This window comes from Magnolia sinica, chromosome 15 (genome assembly GCF_029962835.1).
Source record: "Magnolia sinica isolate HGM2019 chromosome 15, MsV1, whole genome shotgun sequence".
NCBI lineage: Eukaryota > Viridiplantae > Streptophyta > Magnoliopsida > Magnoliales > Magnoliaceae > Magnolia > Magnolia sinica.
The window spans coordinates 15,816,480-15,832,407 of record NC_080587.1 but is presented as its reverse complement, the minus strand read 5'-3'; the positions used below and the strand labels follow the sequence as shown (position 1 = coordinate 15,832,407).

The following is a 15,928-nucleotide window of genomic DNA, read 5'->3' as shown; positions in this document are numbered from 1 at the left end:
TCTGGTAATCGGCACTCAGCGCTCATGCACCCACTCGGTCTAGACGTTGGAGCAACCTCTTGGTACCATAAGGGTTTAGGGACTTTCACCTAGGGATATCTATCGCACCCCATGTAGAACAGTATTTTCGGTATCCAATCCTGCCAACCACGATACGTCTGTGGAGGCTATGGCCCTGATGTCGCTAGGGCGTATAGTAACCATATCACACAATGCGAATGCATGACTCACACTATCCGGTCATGCAGCATCCTACGCGTATCGTGCGCTCATGTAGGACAACACCCCTGTACGGAGCCCCTAAACAATTCGCCCGAAGGCATATGCTATGATCAATCATTTCTCATATCAAGCATACGTATGATGCATATGATTATGAATCATGGAATTAAACATGTTATATGGGATGGATGATAATCATAACAAAGATGGGCCTAGACGGCCTACACATTAGACGTACGAGCCTAACAATGGGCCCTAGGGAAAGTCATAATGCGGACATTTAACCACACTACACTTGCAATGTGGACGTCAAACCAACATTGCTCCCAAGGCACGACTGCCACAAATATCATTACATAAATTATGTTGGAATCACACATTGCAATGGACCTTAGGTGCATCCATTGGGCCTTAAATACATCAAATGAGCCAAATCACATGGGCCTTATATTCATTAAGTGGGCCACATCAATGGGCCGCACCAATGGGCCCTATGTACATTGCAATGGGCTATAACCCGTGGGCCTTAGAGTGCATCAAATGGGCCTACTCACATGGGCCTTATGTGTATCAAATGGGCCTCGCCAATTGGGCCTCATATGTGCATCAAATGGGCCTCAACCCGTAGGTCCCAATGCATCTTAATGGGCCTTAACCCATGGGCCCCTAATACGTCAAATGGGCCTCGACCCATGGGCCTTACATATAAATCAAAGTGGGCCTCAACCACGGGCCACAAGCAAACTAAGGTGGGCCTCCCACCACCATTATATTAAATATGATATAATATATAATATATATATATATATAATACATATAATATTATATATAATATAATATATAATATATATATATATATACACACACGCACACACCACACACGCACACACACAAGAGGCCCACCGTCCTTGGACGGTGGGGATAAAACACTTACATCACTGCTGGCCCCACCGTCCCCCTGGACGGTGGCCATAGAACACATACATCACTGTGGGCTCCATGTGGGGCCCACCATAATGTTTATATTCCATCCAACCCGTTGATAAGGCCACGTGGGCCTAGAGGAAGGGTGAAAATAAATTTCACCCTGATCCAAAACTTCTGTGGACCTCAAAAGGATTTCAAAGGTAGAGGTCCAATCCTGCTGTTTCTTACGGTGTGGGCCACCTGAGTCTTGGATCAGGCTGATTTTTGGGGTGGGACCACGTAAGGTAGTGGCCCACCCTATGAACGGTGTAGATGGTAGATAAACATCCAGGTGGGGCCCACGGCTACAGCCGTGGGTGGCTGTACATACGCCGTCCGCCCAGATGCTGGCGCGCAGGCAGCACCTGCTGCCCTCTCTGACATAGCAGCGTTGCTGCTGTGTTAAAGTTTTATTTTTTTTTTATTTTTGTTTTTCTATGGATTTTACAGGTGGGGTCCACTTCTTGCAAATCCACTCCGTCCAATGGCCTTCCATGGCTCAACACAAGCAAAACAAGTCCAACATCGGACATATTTTGGCGTATAAACGATTAGGGAAGGTTTCAATGGTGAAAATCACCATCTGTTATGATATGGCCCGCCCGAAGGTCTGATTGATCCCATCTTTCGGGTCAACGAGGCTTGGAAAAGGAATGGATGGTGTGGATTTAACACATACATTAAGGTGGGGCCTACATGAGTGGGCCACCCCAAAGCTTGGGAAGAAAATGATATTTGTGTTTCTTTCCAGCAACGTCCAGCGTCCCTGGACGCTGGACTTACCATAATCGTTGGAGGTGGGCCCTGCTTAGGTGGGCCACCAAGTGATGGATGGCATGGGTACTATACATATAAGGTGGGCTCCACTTGAACATGGTTTGGATGGAATACATACCTTGTGGTGGGGTCCATTCAAGTGGGCCACACAACTTCATTATCATCACAACAAAAAAAAATAATAAAAAAAAAAATAAAAGGGAGAGAGATAGAGAGTGAGGCCCGCGTGATGGAGGGACCCCGGCACTATGGGCCCTCCCTTGCACTAAATCATACATCAAGTGGGTCCCGTTACATGTGGGCCCATAAAAATCGAAATCCAACGGTGGAGATCCCTTCTCCACTTAAAATAAACGGTCTAGATGACCCTAAGCATGTAAGGAAATAAACATCATGATGGGGTCCATGGAGAATGGCCCCATCATGGAATGATCATGATGATCCAAGTGGGCCATCGGCCACATCTTAGGGTCCAAAGTGAGATCCAAACCATTGATCGGTTGGCCTCACTTGGCCCATCTTAAAAACATCAAAATCTACCCTATCAAAACACCCACCACTTGATCTTCTTGCTCCCTTGGCTTCCTTAGCTCCTTGTGCTTCTCTTTGATGGAGGAAGATGAAAAATGGATGGCTAGGATGAGAGATCTAGGGATGGAAAGGTGGGCCACACATGAGCATTTTTCTCACCATGGGAGGGCTTGGAGAGGTTCATACGTATGGGATTTTTGTTGCTTGGAAAAGTTGAAAATGAGAGAGAGACTTGTAAGGGAGAGAGAGAGAGGGAGTGATGGGTGATGGAGTGATGGATGGGAGAGAGGGATGGGAGTGTAAGAGATTTTTGACTTTTGTGGCTAATGGTGTAAGAAAAGCATGGGTTGTGTAAGAGCTTTTTGACTTTGGGGCTTGCTTGGGAAAAGGTGAAAGGTGATGTGTACTTGACATGATGGGATTGATGGGATTGATTGATTGATGTGACACCTTGTAGAGATTCCCTCAGAATTCGCACGCGCGGCGTTTTCCTCGCACCGAACGCTGGCCCACATCTCCCAACCAGGGTATCGCCTCGGCGCGCAAGTCGCGGCATCGGAACCGCGGCGACGATGCAGTCGCTAAGGTATAAGTCCTAGGTTGAGTCGACTCGGGCTGACGGCATGAGAATCCAGGTCGCGTGCAAATACCGGTCAAGTGTGTGGTCCATCAATCCAATCTAATGCCAACCATCCCCAACCTCTCAGCTACCCCTACAGATCCAACCAAGTGAGCTAATCTTTCTAATTCAACAAGCAGCCATCTTCCCTACCCTCGCATCCAACAAATTGAAGAGCATAACCATCTCTTCTGCCATGGGCAGGTAGCCTCGCAGGTCTGCTCCCATTTTGCTTTACTCTTTCATTTTCCATTACCTAGTAACCAATCCATTCAAACCAGGATTAAGGATTGGACTGCTTCATCCAGAAATTCTTCAATTTGGCATCTCCTTTGGAGGCTGGTTCCAACATTCATCATCTGGGAAATATGGATTGGTAGAAATGGGGTGAGATGCGACAATCTCAAATTCACGGCTACCACCACCATCCTGAGAGTTTCCAAATGGCTTAAGGACATATGATCTCAACTCCAAGATACTATCAACTATTCCCTCATGGGTGAGCTATTCATTCAAGTCATTAGCATGGAAAAGCGTCCTCCTTCTAATGCCGAGATGATGTAGGTTATAAGATGGACCAAACCGTTGAGGGGATGGATCAAACTGAACATAGATGGTTCAATTAGGGGCAATCCAGGAGGAGGAGGAGGTGGAGTGTGCCAAGACCACTTAGGTAACCTTATCTTTGCATTTCGCAACAATTGCGGTTTTGTCTCGAACACGGTTGCTGAAGCTCAAGCTATGGTGGACGACCTGAACATTTACAAAGTCAAGGGGCTATCCAACATTATAGTAGAAACTGATTCCTGAGTTATCTTCAAAGTGATCTCCAAATCCCCCCACTCTGGTTGTTGGAACATTTGGTATCGCCTTGAGACCATACAACAACTCACCCAGCCCCTCAACCTTTGCTTCTCTCACTCCTACCGTGAAGGCAACTTAGTGACGGATGGCCTCGTCAAAATGGCCATCAACAGTACCTCAGATAAGGTGTATCATCAATCTTCTAATCTCCCCAACTTCATCAAAGGATACATCCTTCTAGACAAAGCAGGCCTTGGTCAAGTTAGGAGAGGTAAACCAAAAAAAAAAGGTGTGGGTTGATCCTCTCCTCCCATTTCTGGCCCAGTTTGCCTTCCCTCTTCTTCTTCTCAGCTTGTCGACTGCCATTAGAGAGGCAGAGTCCTGCTATCATGGTTGTGCGAATTCCCTCTTCATTTTGGCTAGTTTCTGTTTGGCCCCTGGCTTGAATTTCATGGTGAGACAAGCATCATTCAATTCTTCTGTAATCCCTCTCCTCTAGCCTGCTGTGAGGCCATCTACATTCTCCATTCGGCTTTTGTCGGTAAACAGTTGCTTGCATCAAGTGATCTCCCTCTGGGCAGGTTTCTTCGATCTCTGTTTAGTCAGAGCCATGCATTCGAGGTCAGAATTCTGGAGTGGTGCTGGATTTCCTTTTCTCCAATTATTTTCAAGCCATTTTTTATGTGTTGGCCACTGGTCCTCTGCTCCTCCCTATTGCTGGATTTTGCTTCTAACAGGGGCTACTGGCTTCTGTTTGTTGTAGGGCACGGTTGCTTACTATCAGCGAGTGGGTCCTTGTCTCTGTTTGATTTTTTCTTTTTTCCTGGCTTGCCTAGTACAACCTGCTCCAGTCCCCCCTCTCTGTTTATCCCTATTTCTTCTCTTTTCTCTTTTTCCTCTTCGTATCTTTAGGTATACGATAGGTGAGGCCCATTGTATCTTGTGGAGCCCTCCTGAAATACATACCTATACATTTCTCTACAACACAAAACTGGTGAAGTATTTCTACCTTCTCTTTAAAAAGAAGCATCATGTGTGTGGCAAGACACTCAACCATAAACAATCTGATATGAGGATTTCCTTGTCAAGCGGTTCACCATATTGTTGAATGCAAACTCTGCTTGAAGTAAGGACAAATTCTAATACTTTGGCTTTGCACCGAAAATACACTAGATGAGGTTTCCTAACATGCAATTCATAACTTCAGTCTACCAATCAATTTGCGGGTGGTAGACACTACTAAAATGAAGTGGTGTAATGAAAGGATTCTAAAAAGTCTGTTAGAAGTGGCTAATAAACTTCATGTCACGGTAAGAAGTAATGGTCTTGGGAATCCTATGTAGGCGCATAAACTCTCTGAAGAATAGATTAATCACCTGTGTTATATCGAGGGTCTTCTTACATAAGACAAAGTGTGCCATCTTTGATAAACAATCTACTGGCCACCACAAACACCAAATTCATGTCGCATTGTGTTCGAGGGAGACTAAGCACGAAGTCTATAAATTAATCCTCCTAAGGGCTGTCAGGCATACGTAGTGGGATGTAAATGCCCACATTATGAGACTACCCATTGGAGGTCTAATAAACATGCATGACAGCACCACACTACTTTATCTATGTCATGTACATATTACAGCTAGTAATACCATTCCTCAACAAGAGCCCACGTCTTGTTTCGCTCAAGGTGGTCCACCAAGGCCACCTCCATGTAGCTCTTGGATAATCTACTCCCTTAGAGAACTTTGAGGGGTACATAGTTGATTCTATTTGAAGAGGAAACCGTCTTACATAAATAGGTCACTAAGATGACCTTCTTGGCACCTCATCCATGCATCCTTGAAGTTCTTATCCTTGGCATACAACTCCTTCATACAGTTGAAGCTAATTACCTCATTGTTAATCATAACAAGTAGTGATACACGGCAGATAAGTGCATCAACCACCTTATTCTGTTGCCTTGACTTATGCTTCAAAACGATCGTGAATTCTTATAAAAAACTGTAACACATGTAGCATGTATATATGTAATATCCCGAATTTTTGCTATTTTGGATTGTCAAAAAAATCCTATATATATATATATATATATATATATATATATATATCCCAGGTCGTCACTTACTAACCCTTGACGCTTGAGGTGAGCTTATACGTAGGTGATACCAGTAAAAAATTGTACAAATTCGATTAACTAATCGTATGAAGCCAACTAATTTGTCTGATCACTTAAACCTTAAGTCTAGCCTCATGAATTGTTCATCTAGGGCCCAAATCTAACTGACCTATCACTGACCAATCAATACAACCATAACTAAATTAAAGATCTACTCAAACTCGAGCCAGCTATGGGTCGGATCTTGATTAATAAACCAAATCAACCTAGTCACTCATTTAGCCTAAGAACCAATGATCCAGAGTGATCATGATCGAATCACCATTTTTGTTAATTTCAAATAGGCCACATTGTGAACTTAGTTAATACAAACCCTAACAACTGCGCCCAAGAAATCTCCCTACCCTAGTCATTCAAAAAATGCCCCGATTATCCGAACAAGCTCCAGACCGCTTGTTAGTAGCCCACTAGTTCCGAAATTATACAATAATGTCTGTCTCACTAGGCTTGACGTCCATCGCGGGTGACAAACTATGATAGTATCCAGAACTACACAACTTAGGTCAGAAGTTAAGTGCTTGAAACGCGCGAATCCCCTAATAAAAAATCTGAAAACTTAAGTGAAATAGACATTCTGCTTTTTCGCAAAGTTGTGACTTTCTAATCGTTAGATTGCAACCAAACTCGAGGCATGAGTTAAGGATATTTTTGTGCTCATATCCGTATAACTGGGGCCCTGATCGAACATTAGTGACCGTTGATCGTAAATCGGGCCCTTGTGATCAATTGACTGATTCGTTTGCCACCAAACTTGGGACAACCCTTCATCTGACCATGAGGCACCTGCCTTATGACACAAATGGACCAGGGGGCCACTGGGATGGCCCTAGGAACTAAAAACCCACCCACTAGGGGCATATACCTTGGAATAAGACTCCTTAGGGCCATTTAGACAAATTTCCAGGTTATAAAAGACCTAAAAATTTCTCCCGCACTCCCATTTGAATTTTGCTGTAAGAAGGAGAGACTAGAGTAAGAGAGAGAGAGAGAGAGGGGAGGGGGGGGCTCCAAGGGCTGGATATTGGGATATTTCCCTCTCCCACCACAGTCTCGCGTCGAAGCTCATGACTCCGCCACCATAGAAGCGGATTGTCGACGATTGGAAGGTATATGCCCAGTCCTCTTTTAATTTATAGCACTTTAAGCCTCTTGCATGTATCTTAACATGTAAATTCCGTTGGCACAGGGCTCTAACGCATTAATTCGCGGGACTGACACCCTAAGAGTGGCTCTGCAAGCCATCAACCATACCTAGGTGCAGACCATTAACCATAGGTGGCCGTTTATTAAACCTAGGCCGAATTTAGCTATTATGGGTATAGAATTTGCTTTGCATGTCAATTGCATGTGTGGAAATGGTAGATTTAGAATGCCGTCCCGGTTAAAACCCGATTTGGAAAAAAACGATGGACCCTCAACCATCCAAACCCTTGTTTTACCTGATTTCCTGTTTACTATGAAAAGTATAGCATGTATGAAAAGTATAGCATGATATATCCCTAATTTCTGAATTAGATGAGGAAATTCCTGCTGCATGTCCCCCATGCACATGACTAGCTACCAATTTCATTCTCTGCATGTTAAATTCCTTATAATTGTGCTTGTTTACATGCTTATTTAGAATTTCCATGTATTTAAGAATCCATGATGAATTATGACCTTCACAACTAGAAGTAGATCGACATCTACTTTAATATGATTCATTTTTACATTGCTCCCTTGCCGGATCGACCATCAAATTTCAGAACCTGCATGGGCAGCCCCTCTGGTAGGGCCGCCCAAGGACTAATTTGACCCAATTAGTCGAAATACAGATAGTCGGTAGTAGTTGGACTATGCGGGATGTTTGCTCCCAATATCGTAAGATCCGTAGTTCATCTAGAGGAGACAAATTGGCTCATCAGCTGGCCGACCATGTTCGTTAACCATGTATGTACATGCCTACTTGAACCTGAGACACCCTGCATCTACTTGCGCCCACTGATAACCAGCTTGTTGCGGTCCATAAGTCTCGGGAGCCGGGCATGGTGGAATGAGACACTATGCCCGAGCTGTCGTCCTACACTCAGGTGACGAGCCTCCTGTAGTGACCACGAGCAAAAACTCTTCCTTACAATTGTCCCTCATATATTTTTATTATTGGGAGCAATGAACCCAAATGGGCCAAGGATTGCGAGAGCAAGACTACCACGACCGTCAGGGTCGCGCGATCGGGATGAGGCATTGATCTGTTAAGGTGTTCTAGTTTCCTCGAATTGCTGGTTGAATGAACGTAACTAATCAACACGACTAACATGTTCACCATCACATTGCATTAGTTAGGTTAGCGACTCGACAGTCGAGGTTGCATTGAGGGAGTGTTTAATATTGTGATCGTTAGACGATGTCGCTCGTGGGAGTGTTGAATGTGAGGGCATGCATCATATCATGGAACCATGCATATGCATTAATAAGAGTAATTAGGATCTTGTGATGGATTGCTTTTCACTAATTTCATCCATGGAATTGATAATATATGTAACTTATTGCTAATGGTATCCACTGAGTTAATCACTCACTCCCACTATGGGATGGTGTTTTAAAACATCAACCAGAACCTGTCTTAGACGCAGAGATTATAGAGTTCGATGCATTTGATGGAGCAAGCGTAGATGAGGAGGAGGAGCAGTCATACTTTTAGATCTTTGGCGAGTCTCCATAGACCGCCTTAAGATGGAGATGGGGCTCAGGTTAGGGTTTTGTATTTTGGATTATGAGCATTTTTGTGGGACACGGTCCCTTACGTTTACTTACATTATTTTTGCCGGATCTGTTTACTTCATGTTAGTTGCACACGTGTTTACTATTTTGGTCTTGATGTATGCTGCATGGTCCACTTAATTTCTCCATTGCTTATGAAATAAATGAATTATATATAGTATGAAACCCAGTAGGGCATAAGTGGCACCGGGGAATTCGGGAGTCGAGTACCTACTTGGCCCCCAAAATTCAGGGCATTACAGTACAGTTCATGTTAGCCCAACTATTAATTAACTTTAAGGCTTGATGGTCAGTGTAGAGAATAACTCTCTCTGAATCAGATAATGTTGCCAACGTCGTAGCACTTATACCACCGCGTCTAGCTCAAGCTCATATGTCGACCATTTTTTTGGGTTTCACTAAACTTTTCACTGTAAAAGCTACTAACATGCTTTCTTGTGATAAAACTCATTTAATTCTAATACATGATATATCACACTCAATGTCAAACATCTTGTTGAAATTGGGAAGAAAGAAAACCTGTGTTGTGGACAATCAATGCTTGATTTCAGTAAAGCTCTTGTCAGCCTCATCGGTCCATTGAAGCAACTATTTTTTTTTTCCATTCAATCTATAATAAGTGTGACTATATTGCTAAAATTATGTATGAATCGACGATATAATGTTGTCAACCCGTGGAAACTTCTCACTTCATAAATGATTTTCGGAATCAACTATTCCCTGATGGCTCTCACCTTTTCATAGTCCACACGGATGCCCGTGGACATCACAACAAATCTTAAGAACAACAAGTTATATGTAAAAAGACTGCTTATTCAAGTTATGGTACAACTTCTTAACTGTTAGGACCTATATCACCTGCATATGATGTTCCATGCTCCGTTTCACCCTGACAATATATTAGGATGTCATCGAAATATACTACCACAACCAGCCAATGAATGGCTTCAACACCAGCCATTTATATAATTATTTATTGGTCTTGAATGTCATTTTTCACTCATCACCGGGCCACATACAACTATGATTGTCCTAATCTTCCGATCTAGTTTATGGAACACCTTGGCACCTTCTAGCATGTCAAGTATTTCATTCAACCACGGTATCAGGAACTTATATCTAATGATGATCTTATAAATTGCCCGAATGTCAACACACATTTGCTAACTCATATCTTTCTTCGGCATTAATAAAGTTGTATTTGATGTAAAAACACTGTTGATGTTCTACTTTTAGGGCATTGCTAGTCCACACGCACGTGTGGATATCTTACCGTGCCTTGGGTGGGCCCCAACCTGTTGATATAAAGGACCAAAATTCCGGTTAAGCGACTGAAGAAATGTGTCACATGTGAATGACAACAATGGAATCCAACAAATTAGCCAACAAACATCATTTAAGGACGCCTGCAGCCCATCTGATGAGTTGGCCATCTTTTTCTTTTTTTTTTTTTTCTCTCGGAAAGGTGGGAGCACACCACCTTCATTGATAAGATAACCTGGCTGTACAAAATTAGGGTGGGCACCACAGAATGTCTGTGCCTCACCTATCGAATTGTTCCTTTTTACAACTCTGAATAAAAGAAAAGGAAATGTATGGGCTACAAAACGAGCCATCCTTATCCTAATTGAAATAAACGATGTACTAGAAAACAAAAGAGCAATGTACAGCTACCTGCAGTCACACTGCTGACCGCCCGAGATCTTCATGCCCATCATCCCTAGGAAAAACCTGCATCCTAATTGCTCAATACACACCAAGTAGCCCAACATTCACCAGAAACAGCATCCCATTAGACCATCAAGCACTTCTACCCACCGGAAACAGCCACACTACTGACCGCCCGAGATCTCCAGGTGCTGGCTACTGGCTGGGTTGTAGTTTGCATTTACTAATGAGCCATCTTACCACTTTTTTCTTTTCTTTTCTTTTTTTCCAAAGAAGCCATCTTGGCTTTGGTCAAGGTCATCTAAAGAGTAGGGCCCACAAGATAAATGGCTTGAATGCTCCCAGGGTTTGAAAAATGTAACCACATGTGAGGTATTGTTATAAAATAGGCCTTGGACGACTTTTGGATTGCCAGATCCAAAGAAGTGGGTCAGAGGATCTGACGTAGGACAAAAACCACCTAACGTTCACTGTATCTTCCGATCGATGGGCATAACTTCACGGAGATCATCTATATGGGAGGTGGCTACTGACGGTGCTATCTGGGCCCACATGATATATCCAAGACGTCCAGATATTTTTCCAGATCATTATAGAGCATGATCCAAAAAATAAGAGAGATCCAAATCTCGAGTGGACCACACCACAAGAAAAAATTAGATATTGAATGCCTACCATTAAAAACTTCTTAGGCCTTACTGTAATGTTTATTTATCATCCCATCTAATAAATAGATCAATCACACCTAAATCGTGTGGTTCATATAAGATTTGGAACTGCTTTATTTTTTGACTCACCGTATAAAATAGTCTGTAAAAATTGATAAATGGCGTAGATAAGAGACATAAATCTTGTTGGGCAACGACCTCGCTACCGACTCTGTTTGCAGATAACACGCGTCCTCTGTACGCAGCCCCACGGGTGGTTTGACCGGACGGATACAGCCCCATCCAGCTCATGAATTGCGTGGAGGCGGCTTAGATACTGACAGATGCAGCCTGGCCGGCCCATGAAGTGACTGGACGCATTTAATTACTGACAGATGCGGCCCGGCCAGCCTTGCATTAGATACCCACGGGTGTATGGGGCGCGGGTTAAAGACTGACAACGTCAGTATCCAGATCGTTACCGAAGTGACGTCAGAAGCTCCGTGAGCTCCAACATGATGCATGTGTTATATTCCTATCGTCCATCTATCTGGAGAGATCTTTTGCTGGCATGATAAAAATAATGTGATAATTTAAATTTGAAGTGTACCCCACTATAAAAACATTAGTGGCACTGACATCTCCCGTTCAAAACTTCTTAGGGGCCATTGAAGTTTCCGATCAAGCTTATATTTTTATTTTCACTTCATTCATTCCTATGTTAATTTATAAATAAGTTGGATTTAAACAATACATCATGGTGGGCCCTATAAATATTTCAACGATGGGTGTGATCGTTCCTTAGGGTTTTCTGTGGTGGGTCCACCTGAACTTTAGATCTATATAATTCTTTTTCTAATGACATAAAATGATCTCAAGAAATGGTTGAATGGCATGGATACAACACATGCATCATGGTGAGGTTTGCAGAGCTTGCTGCCGACACTGTAGTAGGGATTTGGCTACTGACCTTGTCAGTATATAATCCGCGCCCATGGGTGCGGCCCCGCTTGCTGATGAATTGATTGGTGGCGGATTAGCGACTGACAAGTGCTCCCCCACCCAGTTAGTGAATTTACTGGATGCGGATTAGCTACTGACAGGTGCTACCCTACCCAGCTAATAAATTGGTTGGATGCGGATTAACAATTAACAGGTGCTGCCCCCACCCACTGATGGATTGATTGGACGTGGATTAGCTATTCACAGGTGCAGTCATATATCATCAATTCATTTGGGGTGAGCATCGTAGGCCTGTTTGGTTTTCTAATTAATAAATAATTTAAGATAAATGAGTAATAATTATTTATTTATGTATTTCTTGCTGGATTTCCAAGGTAGCGTTGATAGCCACCTTTCATTTATAACACTCCTCACGTCATCGGAGGAGAAAAATACTAAACTATGGAGCCTATCATAATACGTTTGTCTTATCCACACCGTCCATCCCTTTTAGCTAACTCATTTTAGGAAATGCGCCAAAAAATGAGGCAGATCCAAAGATCAAGTGGACCACAGTAAAGGAAACAATGGAAATTGAACTCCTACCATTGAAAGCTTCTCGAGTACTTCGTAAGTTTTGGATCTAACTGATATTTTTGTTTTCCCTTTATCCATAACTGTGTGACCTTATGAGCAGGTTAGATGACAAATAAACATCAATGTGGGCCGTAGGGAGAAAACAACTTTCAACCATTGACGTCTTAATAATCATTGTTCCCCACGGTGTGGTCTACTTAAGCTTTTGATTTTCCTCATTTTTGAGTTTGTGCCCTTAAAATATATGTTTAAAAGGATAGATGGTGTAGATAACTCACATAGATCATGGTGGTACCCATATATTTAAATCAGTAATAAAAAGTATTGTACGGACAAAACATAATTCTCTACTAATTTCAAGCAAGGTGGGGTAAGTAAAACCGGCGTATTTCCCTGTATTTACCAAGAAAATTAAAAAACAAACAGCCGGGGTAAGTAAAACTGGCGTATTTTCCTGTATTTACCAAGGAAATTAAAAATCAAACAGCACACCCCACCCCCTCAATGGCCCCAAAAGTTTTAGATCAATCTAATCTTTTTAATTTTCCATCTTTCTTTTCTATGTTAACTTGTGAACATGTTTGATCTCAATAAACATGATGGTGGACCTTAGGAAGATATCAACCATAGGCATCATTCTCTCTTCACTGTTTTATGTGATATGGTCTACTCCGTAGTTGGATGTACCTTATTCTTTGTCTCATGCATTGATCTCTCCAAATAGATGAACGATGTGGATGCAACACATACATAGTTGTGGGCTAATAGAACTTAGTGACGTCACTTCATAATGAGTCACGCTACTCAACCTGTCAGTGGCTAATCTGCGTCCGAATTCATCATCTTAATTACCAGATGCATAGCTTGAAAGCCTTCATAGGTTGCCAAACGTGACCACAGAGGTGCATTTTTTTTTTTGTTTTTTGGGGGTTAGCTTGTTAGTGCACACACTCCATGTTAGGTTGCCGAACGTGACCATAGAGGTGCATCTCACCAACAACATGTTGCCCACCTGTTTGCTGGCTAACATCATATGGGAGGCCCCACCTAATGAATGGCCCAGATCTCAACACATGTACCACTACACCCGATGAATTGTCCAGATCTCACACGTGTGCCACAATCACTTCATTAAAATTTCCTTAGAAATTGCCCAAAATAAAGAAAGGAAAGAAACCTTCTATACTCCTTATTAATGCATTACTAGCGAAAATACTTAATAGATTTTATCTACATGACATTAAAAAGGATGGAAAGATTGTTATTTGTTGGTGGCTGATGAAACCATGTTCGTCCAAATGCCATGGAAGTAGGATGTCATCGGATCATGAGGTGGAGAATTCTCTTTGATGGCTGGAACTTCCTTGAAATTCTTGGCCCATGCATCGAGTGATGGGAATCGAGACGCATCGAGTAGCTTTATGCCCGTCACTTCTTCCATCACAGGGAGCCAATGTGGGATCCAACCGGCCACTAAATCTACAAACCCGATTGTGTCTCCCCCAAAGAATTTCTTCCCTTTAAGCTCTGCATCGAGGATTTGGAGTTCTGCTAACGAGGATTCTAATGCTTGTTCTCGCTCTTTTCCTTGCGAGAAGAAAGCAGTCCTTATGCTAGCCGAACACTGCATCATTAAGATAAAATTATTGGAGAATTAGCAACTGAACAAAACAATATATGATCCTGTTTGAATTCTTCTTAACCTGTCCCGGTGCAAATTCCCATGTGGGCCCCAAAGATTATCCATATCGGATGATCACGATCACTTGAACAAGGGTTTTCAAAATGGAAGGAAAGAATGAAAATGATCTTACTTAAGACTGACTTGGATGGTTACAATCATCTAATTAGCATGACTTTAGGACCATGTTCAATCCATGGTGGAACCCTCCTGTCCAAATCTACCATTATTGGACTGTGTTTGGATGCTCAATTGAATTGATTTCAATAATTTAGTTCAACTACGAATAAAAGCCATGGCCGATGTGTTAGCTCGCGGGGGTAGTGGCGGCCAGTCGCACACGTTCTTCCGATCTCCGGTGGAGCTCCCCTCTCCAATTAGAAGTCTCCTTTTCATGGATAGAGTCGATTGGGTAGCTTGAGGGGGTTACATTTCTCATATGATAGACAGACCCGTACCCTTTTTGCTCATGAGTTGGCCCCAAATCTGCCTTGTACAGTTATTTCCACATTTAAAAAAAAAAAAAAAAAAAAAAAAAAACCAAAGCCGACACGAGCTTGACTGCAACTCCACTTAGCATTCCTTTCATGTTAGAGACAAAAGGGTGGGTTTGGCTGCCTCAAATATATCAAAATTTCCTGACATTTCATGATTAAATGGTCTAATTTGGTCCAAATTTTTTTAATGATATTTAAACTTGGTGCAACCAAACACACCCAAAAATGATTTTTATTTATTTATTTATTTATTTATAAAAAAAAGAAGAAAAAAACTCGAATAATGAATGATAGAAGGATCGATCACCTTCTCTTCTGCGAAGTTGGCCCAGAACCGAGCCATTGCTCGCTCGTAAGGATCTTCAGGCAATATGGGATTCTCCTTCCACGTTTCATCGATGTATTCGAGAATGACAAGCGATTCCGAAACTGGATTTCCGTCATGCAAGAGCACTGGAACCTTCGTGTAAACAGGATTGTACTCCAAAAGCAGTGGACTTTTGTTACGTAGATCTTCTTTGACGTATTCATATGCGATTCCCTTGTGCTTAAGGGCCCATTCAATCCTAAAACAGTATGGACTTGGGAATGCTCCAAACACCTTCACTTCTCCTCCCATTTCAATTGAAATTTCAAGCTGTGTGAACTCATCTTCTTCCCCTACCTATATGTTTATATAGATAAACATGATGTATGCACGTACGTCATTCTGTCCGTACAATCTCTGGCCCCTATTGGGTTCAACTTTCCACCAATACGATGATCTCAGCCATCTGGTTTGGCCTTCTTTGAGCCGACTCTTTTATATCTAGGGCGTGTTTGGGCGTTGGGATTGGAAGGGATTCGGTGGGATGGGATTCAAAAAACATAATTACCCTGTTGCCATGGGATAAGAATAATTCCATGCTTTGTTGGTAATCCGGTGGTACATTGAATGGATATACCAACCATCATTCGAAGTTATTGAGAATAACACACATGTGTTATATCTAGACCATTCATTTGTTTTGTGACCTCATTTTATGGCATGGGCCTAAAAAT

At 42.5% G+C, this 15,928-nt stretch overlaps 1 protein-coding gene across 1 annotated transcript; it reads right to left on the bottom strand.

Annotated features, from left to right (window-relative positions):
- Positions 1 to 13,877: 13,877 nt before the first annotated feature.
- LOC131227172 (glutathione transferase GST 23-like) lies at positions 13,878 to 15,542 on the bottom strand. The gene is made up of 2 exons (XM_058222918.1): positions 15,195 to 15,542; positions 13,878 to 14,333 (listed from the first exon to the last, which is right to left on the bottom strand). The coding sequence occupies exons 1-2, from the start codon at positions 15,504 to 15,506 to the stop codon at positions 13,971 to 13,973; spliced, it is 675 nt and encodes a 224-aa protein (XP_058078901.1). The 5' UTR covers positions 15,507 to 15,542; the 3' UTR covers positions 13,878 to 13,970.
- Between the last annotated feature and the right edge of the window lie 386 nt (positions 15,543 to 15,928).

What these genes read in the sequence shown, in the direction of transcription:
- LOC131227172 (XM_058222918.1), bottom strand. Translation starts at nt 15,506, where the DNA reads ATGGGAGGAGAAGTGAAGGTGTTTGGAGCATTCCCAAGTCCATACTGT. An exon ending in CCAACTTCGCAGAAGAGAAG is followed by an intron (nt 14,334 to 15,194) that starts GTGATCGATCCT and finishes TTAATGATGCAG; the next exon opens with TGTTCGGCTAGCATAAGGAC.